At 34.8% G+C, this 14,214-nt stretch overlaps 1 protein-coding gene across 1 annotated transcript; it reads left to right on the top strand.

The window, feature by feature from the left end:
• The first annotated feature begins 5,674 nt into the window (after positions 1–5,674).
• Positions 5,675–8,820, top strand: LOC107763465 (GDSL esterase/lipase At5g33370-like). The gene is made up of 5 exons (XM_016581951.2): positions 5,675–6,080; positions 6,906–7,036; positions 7,172–7,414; positions 8,032–8,284; positions 8,360–8,820. Exons 1-5 carry the CDS (start codon positions 5,798–5,800, stop codon positions 8,590–8,592), a joined length of 1,143 nt encoding a protein of 380 aa, XP_016437437.1. The 5' UTR covers positions 5,675–5,797; the 3' UTR covers positions 8,593–8,820.
• Positions 8,821–14,214: the final 5,394 nt, after the last annotated feature.

The following is a 14,214-nucleotide window of genomic DNA, read 5'->3' as shown; positions in this document are numbered from 1 at the left end:
TGGGTCTGTCGAAACTGTTTTTGCTCCTGAGTCCCCGATTGTTTTAACCTCGGTCACTCATCCTTTCACTTTTCACGGGGTTTCGCCTAGATCCACCAACTTTTTGGTCTCCATTGTATGGCTGATACCGATCCCTGTTCGACCGTGGTTCATGATCGATGTCTCTCTTGACTTTGTCAACTGATCTGATGGGATAAATAGACCTGGAAGGGGCCCCAAGTTGATCATCTTCGACCCTGATTTTTTATTGATACCGATTATGTATGTCGACCCAAGTGACAGCCGGATATTTCACCAGATTTTGCTTCAACTGTTGTGAAGCCAATGATCTTCGAGCATTGAGTCCCTAGGTGAAGTCCTGAACGGCCCAATCGTCCGCAACCTTAGGCAAGTCCATCCGTTCCATTTGGAACCGGGACACAAATTCCCTGTGCATCTCATTATCCCTATGCTTTACTTAGAAAAGGTATGACTTCCTGGTCTCGACCTTGATAGCCCCGGTGTGTGCTTTTACAAATGAATCTACAAGCACAGCAAACGAGTCAATAGAATTAGGAGGTAGGTTGTGATACCATATATAGCTCCCTTGGATAGAGTTTCCCCGAACTTTTTCAGCAGGACATATTCGATCTCGTCATCTTCCAAGTCGTTCCCTTTGATGGCGTATGTATAGGAGGTCACATGCTCATTTGGGTCGGTCGTTCCATTGTACTTAGAAATTTCGGGCGCGAAACCTTTTCAGGATCGGCTTCAGCGCTGCGCTCGGAGGAAAAAGTTTTTGAACAAACTTCTTGGAATCCAGGCCCTTCAATATCGGAGGTGCTCCTGGGATTTGGTCGACCCTGGAATTGTAGGTTTCCACATTTTTGTCATTGGATTCGATTTTCTTCTCCCCCGATTCTATTCGTTTTGTCAATTCTTTGAGCATTTTTATGATCTCGGGGTTAGTCCCAGATTCATTTTCATTCGGCCTCTCCGTGATCGGTTCATTTCTGTGGGCTCGGGCTCGGGCTCGACCCTGCTCAGCGCTCGGCTTTGGTTCGGCAACTGGGCTATCGCCGCCTGTTGAGCATGTAATATTTCGAAGATCACTCGCAAGTTGATCCCATCGTTTTCACCTTCGTGCATATTCTGGGATATTGATCGGACTTCCCTACGTACGCTGTTCTCGGGATCGGTAGGCAAATTTGTGTTGATGGCCACATGCGAACTGGCGTCGATGGGATCCACCACCGGGACTCCGCCGAGATCGACTGGGGGGACCTCGTTACTGGGTGCTGCATTGTTGTTTTCACCATAGTGGCTGGACTCCGTATCCGTGTTTAGAGGGGAAGACTGTGGGTTTGACATTTCGATTTTAACCTGAAATCAAAGACACTTCAAAGAGCAAGTGTAAAATAGGGCATGTTACGTGAATTTGTATCAAATTGCCGCTATTATCCTTAGCCCCACGGTGGGCGCCAAATTATTTATCCTCAAAATCGGATAACAATTAAATTTGTAAGTGTTTTTAAGGATACGCAGATTAACTTGACACAAAGCGATAAATTAAGTTTCTATTGAGTAAATAAAGATAAGATAAATTCAAACCACACGAGTTGGATAATTTCAGCCTTGATGGAACAATTGCCCTCGAGCCGGGCTCACCACGATCGGTGTCGATAAACAGAAGAACAACAGCTTAAAGACAGAGAAAATAATAATATATTACTTTTGAGTGCGTGTTACAATGTGTCAAAATGAATTATTAGACCCCCTTTATATAGTAGAAGAGTCCTATTTTAGGTATAACTCTATAAAAGGTAAAAAAATTTCTGATTCACTGATTGCAGGCTCCTTATCGATACGCGTCGAGATCCTCGTCATAATAGTCGGCCGGTCCCGGATATTTCGGCCTTCTGTTGGCTATGCTGGATTGTTTGACAATATTCTTCGAAGTCGCTCGAGGCTAGGACCGATTCCGGGATCATGACCTCGATATTCTCGAAGGTAGGCTTCATGTCCCCGGGTTCTAGTCCGGTGGGACTTTGGCTCGGTTTCGATCCCTTACTTCCATGTCTCGAGCTTTGGATTATCTTGTCGGAGGGTAGGATATATCATGAGCTCGGTTTCACCCGTATACAATTTTCACAAACTCTTTCACGAGCTGAACTTGAACCAGGATCTTTGGAAGCAAAAGACAGGCCCAGGGAATAACCTTTCATTTTGATCGTGACCAAAAAAAGAAGAAGAGGGAACTTGGAGTTGACGCCCACATAGCAGAAGAAATCCTTCCACATGATATGCTCGGTAAAAAACAGGGGGTTCAAACCGAACTTAAAAATCATATCAAACCGAAACCAAATCGATTGAAAAATCCGATTAGGTTTGATTTGATATTGAGTAAAAAAATTCGAACCAAATCGACATATAATATATAAGTTTTACATATACTTTTAAGACTTTATATAGAATTTTCTTTAAAAGATGTCTAGAAATATTTGGGATCCTATAATGGGGTGTAATATTTAATAGAATTATGAAGTGTATCCATTTTTATTTACTTTAAATAATAGGTTGTATCATCACTTTCTTATCAATTGTCACTGAAATACGTTAGTCTTTTTGTTCTTCCATATTCATATGTCAAGATCTATTAAATTCTTATATTTTTTTCGAATTTGAAATGGCATTTCGATAATTTAAAATTATCGTTATTTAGGTATCATATTTATTATTTTTATGTTTCATTATTAAATTGAGTTAGCCTTGAAAGTGTACATCAACGAAAAATTATTGTTAGACGACTAAGAAAATAATTATAATGTATTACTAAAAAATTCTCCCATAAGAATATTTATTAGATCAGATGTTTGTCATGTTTTCATTTTTTACGAAATATATATTCACTTATTAAAATTTTATATATAACTTTAATAAAATAAGATTGAAATAATATTTATGTAACAACAAAACCCCCCAAAATTCGATAAATCAAACCAATCCAAACCGATATAGTTGATTTGGTTTGATTTTTATAAATACCGAATCAACTCGGTTTATGTACACCCCTAGTAAAAAGTTTGTTGTTTACATTATTTAGGGGTTTTGTCAGCATTAATGTGGATGGTTGTGACAGAAAAAAAAAAAAATTGTCTTTTGCTTTTTAAAGAGGGGAAAATAGGTTGGGGTGGTTGGAGAGATATTGTGGCTTGCTCAAAAAAAAGAAAGAAGAAATAATTTTAAAGAATCACGTCTACTTCCTTTGACATGCTAAACTAATTTGTACTGTGAATATGTTTTAGTTGGAATTAATTAATTGCCTGAAAATATAGGTTTCAAGAAAACGCCGCCTCCCTCTTTTTTTTTAATTTAATTTTTGCTTTATAGTTTTGATTCTTGTTGAAGGATTACTTACAATTTTAATTTTTAATTTAACAAATTGTATCGAACAATTTGTACAACAACAACAACATACCGTGTGATCCAAAAAGTGGGACCTAAGGAGCGCGGGGTATTCGTAGATCTTATTCTTACCCCGTACAAGGTAAAGAGACTGTTTTCGATGAACCCTCGTATCGAACAATTTATATCACGGTCAATTGATACAGTGGACAAAAGTTGTTTCTAACGAGAATAGAAATCTATTGAGTTCGTACCAGGAATCAGTTAGACATTCTAATAACTATAAAGATCAAATAAACTATAAAAAGAAGGGAGCTATTTTAATTGATATACTTAACCAATATTTATAAATTTTGATTTGGTTTCGATGATATACTTAACCATAAATTAATTGAAATATGCACATTTGATCTTTGTGTTTGTGAATATTTACAAATTAAATCTTTTAAACCATTCAATTACAAATGTGCTATGATAAATATTTGTTGTTACTCCATTTTTTAGGGTAATGTAACTCTAAAAATAATCTAAATACAACATATTATTCATATATAAAGGGTAAAAATGAGGTTAAATATACTTAATGAAAAATTAAAAGGACCAAAAAATTTTCCAATAGTTAAGGCTAAAACTGTAAATATCCCTCCAAAGTATTTCTCTAAAAGTTCATATTAACATAAGTGGTGCTCAATATAAGCAAATTACGGAAATTTAACCAAATCGGCCCTCTATGCAATGTTCTTTGGTTATATAAGAAAGAAGAACTAACACAAATAGCCACCCACAAAATCTCTTAAATTGAAAATAGCTAGCAAATATATAATATATTTATAACTGTGTATAATATGTGTTTAACCGTATATTCTAAGTATATAATTCATGTGAATTAGGAAAAGAAATAATGAATTCGGTCTGCTATTTTAGTAAAGATCTTGTTTTACGGGGGTTTAGAGGGGGGCGAAGAAGTTGGGGGAGGGGGGGTCTACATTCAGGGTAAAATATGTTTTTGACGGTAGAATGTAGTCAAAGAAGTTGAAATCCTCTATTTGCCTATGGCTATGAATGATAATGAAGACTAATTTATTTAACCATTGTACGAACACATAATTGAATTATTTGATTTACTTGCTATTTTCCATGCAAACTTAAATAAGTTGGTGATATATTTGTTGGCCTTTATTTATTCAGATCACATGGACCCTGTCTATCTCCACAAGGCTTTAAGTATCTGAACTACCACACTCTTTCTACATTAATAAAAAGCATACCAACCACGTACAAGTCTCAACCTTTCTCTCTTAATTATACTCTCAATACACTATATATTATCTTCCTTTAAATGTATTCAAAAAACAAAAACCAACGAGCAATTAATACAAAGCAAGAAAGCAACAATTTTCCAATCTCTATATAAACAAGGAAAATATATATGTAATGACGTTTAATTAGTTTAATATAAGTATCTATTTCACACCACACAAAAAAAAAACAATGACAAATGAAAGACTCATAAAACAAGGATTCTAGCTACCTCCGCAATTTTAGTAGTAGAGTCATATTTTTAATTTTTTAGATAAAAAACCATAACTATGCAAAATTGAGGGGGCGTGGAGATATATACATGTAAACAACAACATATGCTAGATTTTGTGCAAGTGGTATTGATCTTTTTCCAACGACACCCCTTCGTCAAAATTTTACGAAATACATGTAATAATACTGTACGAATAACATGAAAAAGGAAATAATACCAATTGGTACATATTGTCGTTTGACACTGTAGGTTAAGTTCCTAAGTTTCCTCTAAGAGTTGTGGTTAGGTAGAATTGAACTCACAACCTCTTCTAACTTAAGACTCAACAAGATCAATGAACTAAGTTTATATCTTGTCGAGTAATGTGATAACTAATGTTATTTATTCTTCACTTTTAAATATAAATATCGATACCGATTGCGAAAGATCCTGCGTACGCTCCTGAATCTATTAGTACATATATATTTAGTGAATGTTCTCGGCGAGGCGGTTGTGAACAGTGTCTCCACCATTGCACGTAAAAGGTTTCAACTTTCAAAGGAAAGATTAGTGTTAGGCTCGAAAAAGAAAAGCTTTTGACTTATGATTAGAGATAACTACAGTAGTTACTAGTACTACCCAAAGAGTCTTCAACTGTCCAAATTGAATACCCCAAACTACCACATATAATCTTTGCTATTGCCTATTTGGTTCTAGTGGTCCAATTTTTTTGTCTTTCCAACTGTGCCACCCTGTTCCATTTAATTCACTCTCTAGTTTTCACTCTCTTTGCATGTTTTTATATATAAATACACGTCCATTGCTTACAAGAAAGGGCATTCAAACTAATTTTCTGTCTCCACAAAAACAGTTAGAATTTGTAGGTGTGTTAATTTTGTCATGACAACATTTGCAAAAATGGCCATGACTAGCTCTTTTACACCTACTACTAGTACTACTACTCTTTCCATTTTTTTCAGCCTTTTTTTGATTTTAGGAGTGGCTATTTCACAAGCTGAGGCTCGTGCATTTTTTGTGTTTGGAGATTCACTTGTTGACAGTGGGAATAATAACTATTTGGCTACTACTGCAAGGGCAGATTCACCTCCTTATGGTATTGATTATCCAACTCGCAGAGCAACTGGTCGTTTCTCCAATGGCTTCAATATTCCTGACATTATCAGCTGAGTCCATCACCTCCTTTTTTCTTTACACTAGCACCTAATTATATACATTGATATTGTAAAAATATTTATACCCCGAGTATATTTTTATCAATGTAGGAGGCAATCTGTCTTATTTTTCAGGTTACTATATAGTTGGCCACCTTTTATGGAGATTTGCACAAATATGATCATTTTAGGCTATTGTTTTTTTAACTTTTGTCCCCGTTTAAGTAAGTTGTGAAAGAATAGCTTGGAGGGGCATAACTTGCTCAAAAATATTTCGGGGTGAGGCATAACTTGTAAAAAGTTATAACGGGCGAGCATAAAAGTTACGTCGTTGGGTCTTATATCATCAAAACTTTTAAAGCTAAGGACATAATTTAAACATTGGAACTCAAAGTATACTATTTTTGCAAAATTTTGCAATTTTTATGGATGGTTACCTATAGTGTTCTTTCAAGTTGGGATCTGACAGAACTGTCAAAATTCTTTTATACTATCGATGCATGAAAGTTAAATTCTACGTGGGAAGATGCACATTTTGCAATTTTTACGTACAAGAGTAGTCAAGACGAGGTGTAACATGAAGAAGGCTAGCATCTTATGTTGCATGGATTCTCCAAAATATTGCCGCACCCTTGTCGGTCCTCTAAAAATATACTATTTTTGAAGGAACACGCACTCGACGACATTTTCGGGAGTCCGAGCAACATAGCTAAGATCTATATATAACATTGGATACAAAATTAGCTTGATATATCTTTTACTACTAAACATGAGAGCAGCATTACATGCATATTTAGATATACAGTTAATCAACGTTTTGTTTTTTACCTTTTCAGGTCAGCAAATTGGTTCTTCAGAATCACCACTGCCATACTTGAGTCCAGAGCTTAATGGACAAAGGCTTTTAGTTGGTGCCAATTTTGCATCAGCTGGAATTGGAATTCTAAATGACACTGGCATCCAATTTGTACATACAAAAACACTAGTCCAAACTCAATTTATTTCTATTTAACATGCTATACTTCTCTTGTTTAAATATTTTAGTTTTGTTGGTTAAGTTAGATATACTTTGGTTTAATATAAAGGTATGCTATATGTGCAGATAAACATTGTTCGAATTCCACAGCAATTGGAATACTTTAGACAATATCAGAGCAGAGTGAGTGCACTAATTGGAGAAGCAAGTACCAAACAACTTGTAAATCAAGCTCTTGTTCTTGTGACTCTAGGAGGCAATGACTTTGTCAACAACTATTATCTCGTGCCCAATTCTGCGCGATCGCGACAATATGCTCTGCCAGATTATGTCCCTTTTTTGATATCAGAATACCGTAAAATTTTGATGGTAAATGTCTCCTCTTGAACTTCCTGCAAATTGTATCCCCTAAATCAAACTTTTCTATAACATCGTCATTTGTTTCGGATTTTTTTGTCGCTATAGTAAAGTTTGTTATAAAGAACATGTCTTATAAACATAACATTAGTTCCAAAATAAACTTGGATGTTATATAAATTGTTGTTACAGAGGATGACTGTTAAATAGTGATGTATGGCTATTAATTTTTAGTACAAATCTTAGTGAGAATAACACACCTACAATATTAGGGCCATCAATATTATTACCAACAAAATTACACCTACAATAAAAGAGGCCATCAATATCATACCTAAAATATTAGGGCCTTCAGCATAACAGTTACTACCACAATAAAGTTTTCACCAAGATAAATGGTTGTCAACTGAAGTTGCTAGCTGTTCTTAATTTTTGTTTTTGTTTTTGTGGTAAATAGCTGTACTTGTTATTGACATGACATTAGATATATTCAGACAGCAATAGTGTAGGTAGATAAATACCTGAAGGTCCCACACACACACCTTCCATTTTTTCCGTACACCAGTAGAAAATATAGAGAACTTCTAGTGTATGATATATTTGGACTCGCCCTTGGAATGTCATTGCAGAGGCTTTATAATCTGGGAGCTCGTCGAGTGCTTGTTACTGGTACTGGACCATTAGGTTGTGTCCCAGCAGAACTTGCCCAACGTAGCAGAAACGGCGAATGTGCAGTCGAATTGCAACGAGCTGCAGCTCTATTCAATCCACAACTTACACAAATGTTGCAGGACCTTAATAGTCAATTAGGAAGCAACATTTTCATTGCTGCAAATACACAACAAATGCACATTGATTTCATTACTAATCCACAAGCATATGGTAAGCAGTTTAGTAAAATCTTTACTTAAAAATTTGCATGTCTTATTATATTGACATTCATTTTGTTATATGCAGGATTTATAACATCAAAAGTAGCATGTTGTGGACAAGGGCCATACAATGGTCTTGGCCTCTGTACACCTCTGTCTAACTTATGCCCGAATAGAGATTTATTCGCGTTTTGGGATCCGTTTCATCCATCCGAACGAGCAAATAAGATAATTGTGCAGCAAATCATGACTGGTTCATCAGAATACATGAATCCAATGAATCTCAGTACAATTCTGGCCATGGATTCTATGGCGTAATATGTTGTCAGAATCTGTTCATTACCTTTTTCTGTTTATTGCAAAAAATTTTGGGCAATAATAAGTTGTCTCTAGCATCTCATGTGCTATTTTTATGTTTCAAAAGTTTGGGAGTGTACCATGTTCATTCACAAAATTGAGTAATCTAATTTATAGGTGGAGTGTAATGTTGTTTGAAATGTAAACCAATTGTGCCTTTTTATATGAAATGAAACAGTTTTCATGGCATGTAATTCTGGCATATTCATATTTCAGATAGTGCGAACTGTGAACCCAACATTTTTGACATGGAGTATGAATATATACATGCGAAAAATCAATAAAATTTCAAAAATACTGTTAAATTTTGAACTAATAATTATAAAAGTGTAAGTGATAAGAACCTAAACGTTGAATCTATCAAATTTAAATATTGGATTGCCTCTACTATCAAGACTTTGTCCAAAAGATGAAGGTACCGGAAATGAGTATGTTAAGATGATGTGCGAACGTACCAGGATTGATAAGATTAGAAATGAAGATATTCGGGACAAGGTAAGAGTAGCCTCGGTGGAGGACAAGTTGCGAGAAGCGAAACTTAAGTGGTTTGTGCATGTGAAGAGAAGAAGCACAGATGCTCCAGTGAGTAGGTGTGAGAGGTTGGCCTTGGGTGGTCTGAAGAGGGGTAGAGGTAGGCCAAAGAAGTAATGGGGAGAGGTTATTAGGCAGGACTTGACGTTGCTTTAGCTCACTGAGGACATGACCCTTGATAGGAAGATGTGGAGGTCAATGATTAGGATAGAAGGTTAGTAGATAGTCGAGTGTGTGTCTTCCCCATATCGATAGTAGTAGTTAGTCAGCCTTGTTTTTCGGTTATTGACAGCCTTGATTACTACATATTTTCTTATTATATTGATGTTGATAATGCTTGTTCTCTTATTATTTTGTTATGGTTATTGTTTGTTTCTTATTATCTTGTTGTTGATATTGCATGTTTTTTATTATCTTGGTATTGATATTGCTTGTTGTTACTATTTTCATTTTCTTTTCTTGAGCCGAGGGTCTATCGAAAACAGCCTCTCTACCCTCAAGGTACAGGTAAGGTCTGCGTACATACTACCCTACTCAGACCTCACTCGTGGAATTATACTGAGTTTGTTATTGTTGTTACTTTGTAAGTATTGTATTAGGATTAATTCTTCCATAGACATTTCATGAAGAGGTTGGAGAGACCTATTTGTCGGGGGCGTTGTAGCTAAGATATATCAGCTATGGTGCCTACGGATCATTAATTCTTTGAACGACTTTAATATTTATATATATTTAATAATTTTTGTTAACACAAATAGAGTATTTGAGCAAACCGGCTTCTTAACTCTGCCCCTTATCAGTAGCTTCTTCGACTTTTTCCTTCTTTAACTAATGAATCCCTTATGGTCAGTGTACGTCTGTACATTAGGTTCAATCTTATAGGAAAAAAAGGTTCAATTTTCTGGTCCCTCATCTTGTTTAAATCTTGGTCCCAGGCCCTTACCACCTACTCGAACTACATCATACAATACAAATTACATAAGTAATTGCATATGGCACAACTTCCCTTACACATCCTGAGCATCAATTCCTAATCAAAGTGGAAATCATTTTGCAATTAGTTTTTCATAAAACCAATAAATACATGTTTGATTATTTTTTTTTATTTTAACTTTTATAATTTAACCATGAAATCAGGGGCGGCTCAACAGATCTCGTGGCCTAAGGCGAAACCATATAGAGAGGCCCTTAAATTTATTTTATAAAATATTTACACTAACAACAAAATTTACTTTTTAATAACAAATTAATTATTTAAGACAAAAAAGCGAATTTTGAAAAAAACAAATAGGAGGAAGAGCACAAAAAATAAATGGTGGACTATCGGATGTTGAGGTCCATAACTCAAAGTGAAAATTTTGATTTAGCTATCATCACAAACAAGAAAAAGAAATAAACATACATAACGTAATAGCTTAAGTTTTGAGCATTGACGGTATAAAAAAATATTTACACCTTCTGGTTCATTTAAACGATAATTGTAATTCATTCTATTAAGTACTTAGCACTTATTGGTGAATATCTAAAATAAATCATAAATAACTTAATATAATATGTCGAATTACACTAAAAGAAAATCGGTGGGAAAAATGCATAAGTACCCCTCGACCTATAGCCGGATTCCCCAACTACACACTCTACCTTTGCGGGGGTTTTATTACCCCCCCTAAACTATTTTAAAATAGAATAAATCCACCCTTGAAATACTATAACCAAGATTTCTGCTGGGAGGTGAACTACACGCCCTAGACAAATGTATATTTTATTAAAAAATTATTTTCTTTTCTTTCCCTTATTTCTTTCTCTTTTCTCTTTTTCATTTAATATCGTCACCACCAAACTAAATAACAAAGTTTCATCCCATGTTCTAATTTTTGGCCCCTAATCTATTCTTCTTCTTCTTCTTCTTCTTCTTCTTCTTCTTCTTCTTCTTCTTTTCCGGCTGCTAAGTTAGGCTTGAGACCTTTAAATGGCTATTGTAGTGATGGCGTTTTGGATGGTTTCTATCATCGGTAATCGTGGGGGCATAAAAATGGTGGCTCTTATGATTAAGAGATGAGTAATAGTAAATTATGTGAGTATATATTTGTGTGATGGGTAAGAAAAGGTTTCTTCTTGTTTGAAAATTCAAAAACTCTATTTTTTCGGCAGAAAAAAAGATTTTTCGGTGATGGATATTTCCAGATCTGAGTGATTTTTATGAAAGTGTAATTTTTGTGTTTGAGATGGATAGAAAGAGAAAGAAGCTGACTAACTAAAATAATTAAAGAAGAAGGTCATAAAAGTCGCCGGCGAGTGCTTACGGGAATGGCGAAGTGGAGGAGAAGAAGGAAAAGACAAAGAAAAAGGAAAAGGAAAAGGAAAAAAGTAAGAAATTATACACCTCACTAAAAATGTAAAAGCAAAAATAAAAAATCTGGAAAATTATTTTTTCTTGCTTCTCACTCTCCACTCTCCTTCTCCCAAGGAGAGTGACGTACACACACTCTGCCACTTAAGCTTTAAGAGTGCAAATAATTTTACTTTAAAATAGTTTGGAGGAGGGGGGGGGGGAGGGGAGGGGTAATAAAATTCCTGCAAAGGTAGAGTATGTAGTTGAAAATCCGACTATAGGCCAGGAGGGTACTTATGCATTTTTCCAAAACTGGTGCATGAATGCTTTTGTATTCATGCAATTTCAGAGAATATTGTAAAAGAATTTATTATGTTGTCAATATATATAACTTAATTCCTATATAAAAAAGATAAAATTAAAATTGAAAAGTGAAACAAATATACTAATTAATGAGGGGAGAAAATTATCATCATTTATAAATTTATTAGTATAAAATAACCTCAATCGAGTAACAAAAAAATATACTGTAATACTTTATTTTATACTAATTATTTATGTGCAGTGTAGTAGTATATAATAATAATAATAATAATAATAATAATAATAATAATAATAATAATAATAATAATAATAATAATAATAATAATAATAATAATAATAATAATAATAATAATCTAAATAAATTTGGGGCCTTCAAATTTTGGGGCCCAAGGCAACGACCTCACTGCCTAAAGCCTTAGAGTCGCCCCTGCATGAAATTAATAAACGAAATTCCAGGGCAGCTGGAAACTATGAACCACTGTCCTTAATACTGTAATATCAGATCTTAAGAGAAAGCTGCTGATTAGAAAGTAGCCTAGCTATTCTGTATAATTTATATAATTATCTTATTGTTATAAAATAAAGACTATAAAGTAAAAACAAGTATAGGGAGAAACTGATACATTATTCAAATTTCAAACTTATGTCCATAATGAACTGAAAACTCCTCTATTTACAGAAGAAGAGAAGCAACTGTGAGGCTTTTCAGGAACCAGCTGCAAGGCTTTTCTTTAGCTACTTGTAAGTTATCTGCATGAGCTGCTTGCAACCTACATGTTTAATAAGAAGCTGCTGCAAATCATTTCATTGAGTTGCTTGCAACTTGCCTGCATCAGCTGCTTATAGATAAATTTCAACAGAGTACTAAATGGATAATCTTTTTCAGGAAGATTATCTATAGCGGAGTAATAAATGGACATCCACAATAATTATTTTCATAACACTCCCCCTTGGATGTTCATTAAAAGGTATCGTACCTCGTTAAAACCTTACTAGAAAAATCTAGTGCGAAAAATCCTAGTGAAGGAAAAAGAGCACACATATTTAGTGATGCACATTTCTAGCTGCCTCATTAAAAACCTTATAAGGAAAACCCTGTGGGAAAAAACCTTAGTAAGGAAAAAAGAGTGCATCGCGTATTTTACTCCCCCTGATGAAAACCTTGTTTCAAATATTTGAGTCTCCGCATTCCAATCTTGTATACCATTTTCTCAAAAGTTAAAGTTGGCAAAGATTTAGTGAATAAATCTGTCGGACTGTCACTTAAACGGATTTGTTGCACATCAATATCACCATTTTTCTGAAGATCCTGTGTATAGAATAATTTTGGTGAAATGTGCTTCGTTCTATCTCCTTTTATAAATCCTCCCTTCAATTGGGTTATGCATGCAGCATTGTCTTCATATAAAATTGTAAGTTTTTTCTCACATTCCAAACCATATTTTTCTCGAATAAAATGAATTATTGATCTCAACCATATGCATTCCCTACTTTCTTCATGAATAGCTATTATTTCAGCATGCTTTCAAGAAATAGCAACAATAGATTGCTTTGTGGAGCGCCATGATATTATAGTACCTCCACATGTAAATACGTACCCGATTTGAGATCTAGCTTTATGGGGTTCAGATAAATAACCTGCATCTGGATCTGCACTATCTTTGTTAGCATAAAACAAACCCATATCAAGAGTTCCCTTTAAATATCGCAATATATGCTTAATCCCGTTCCAATGTCTCCGTGTAGGAGAAAAACTATATCTTGCCAGTAAATTAACAGAAAATGCTATGTCAGGACTTGTAGCATTAGCAAGATACCTTAGTGCACCAATTGCACTGAGATATGATACTTCGGGACCAAGGAGTTCCTCAACCTCTTCTGGAGGTCGGAACAAATCTTTATTTACTTCAAGTGATCGAACAACCATTGGTGTACTCAATGGGTGCGCTTTGTTCATGTAAAAGCATTTTAAGACCCTTTCTGTATAGGCAGATTGATGGATAAAGTTCTCGTCTGCTAAATGTTCAATCTGCAGACCAAGACAAAGTTTTGTCTTTCCAAGATCTTTCATCTCAAATTCTTTCTTAAGATATTCAATTGCCTTTTGAAGCTCTTCTGGAGTTCTAACAAGATTTATGTCATCAACATAAATAACAAGTATAACAAACTCTAAAGCCATTTTCTTTATAAAAATACATGGACAAATAACATCATTTATGTAACCCTCTTTCAGCAAATATTCACTGAGGCGATTATACCACGTGCGCCCAGATTGCTTTAAACCGTACAAAGATCTTTGTAATCTGATTGAGTACATTTCCCGAGATTTTGAATATGCTTCAGGCATTTTAAATCCTTCAGGGATTTTTATGTAAATTTCATTATCAAGTGACCCG

The sequence above is a fragment of the Nicotiana tabacum genome, chromosome 13, assembly GCF_000715075.1.
Source record: "Nicotiana tabacum cultivar K326 chromosome 13, ASM71507v2, whole genome shotgun sequence".
NCBI lineage: Eukaryota > Viridiplantae > Streptophyta > Magnoliopsida > Solanales > Solanaceae > Nicotiana > Nicotiana tabacum.
Note: the sequence above shows the minus strand (reverse complement) of the source record. Positions and strands in the feature narration are given on the sequence as shown.

Coding starts and splice junctions, on each gene's coding strand:
- LOC107763465 (XM_016581951.2), top strand. CDS start 5,798: ATGACAACATTTGCAAAAATGGCCATGACTAGCTCTTTTACACCTACT. Junction 7,037..7,171: donor ATGACACTGGCATCCAATTT/GTACATACAAAA, acceptor CTATATGTGCAG/ATAAACATTGTTCGAATTCC. Junction 8,285..8,359: donor TACTAATCCACAAGCATATG/GTAAGCAGTTTA, acceptor TGTTATATGCAG/GATTTATAACATCAAAAGTA.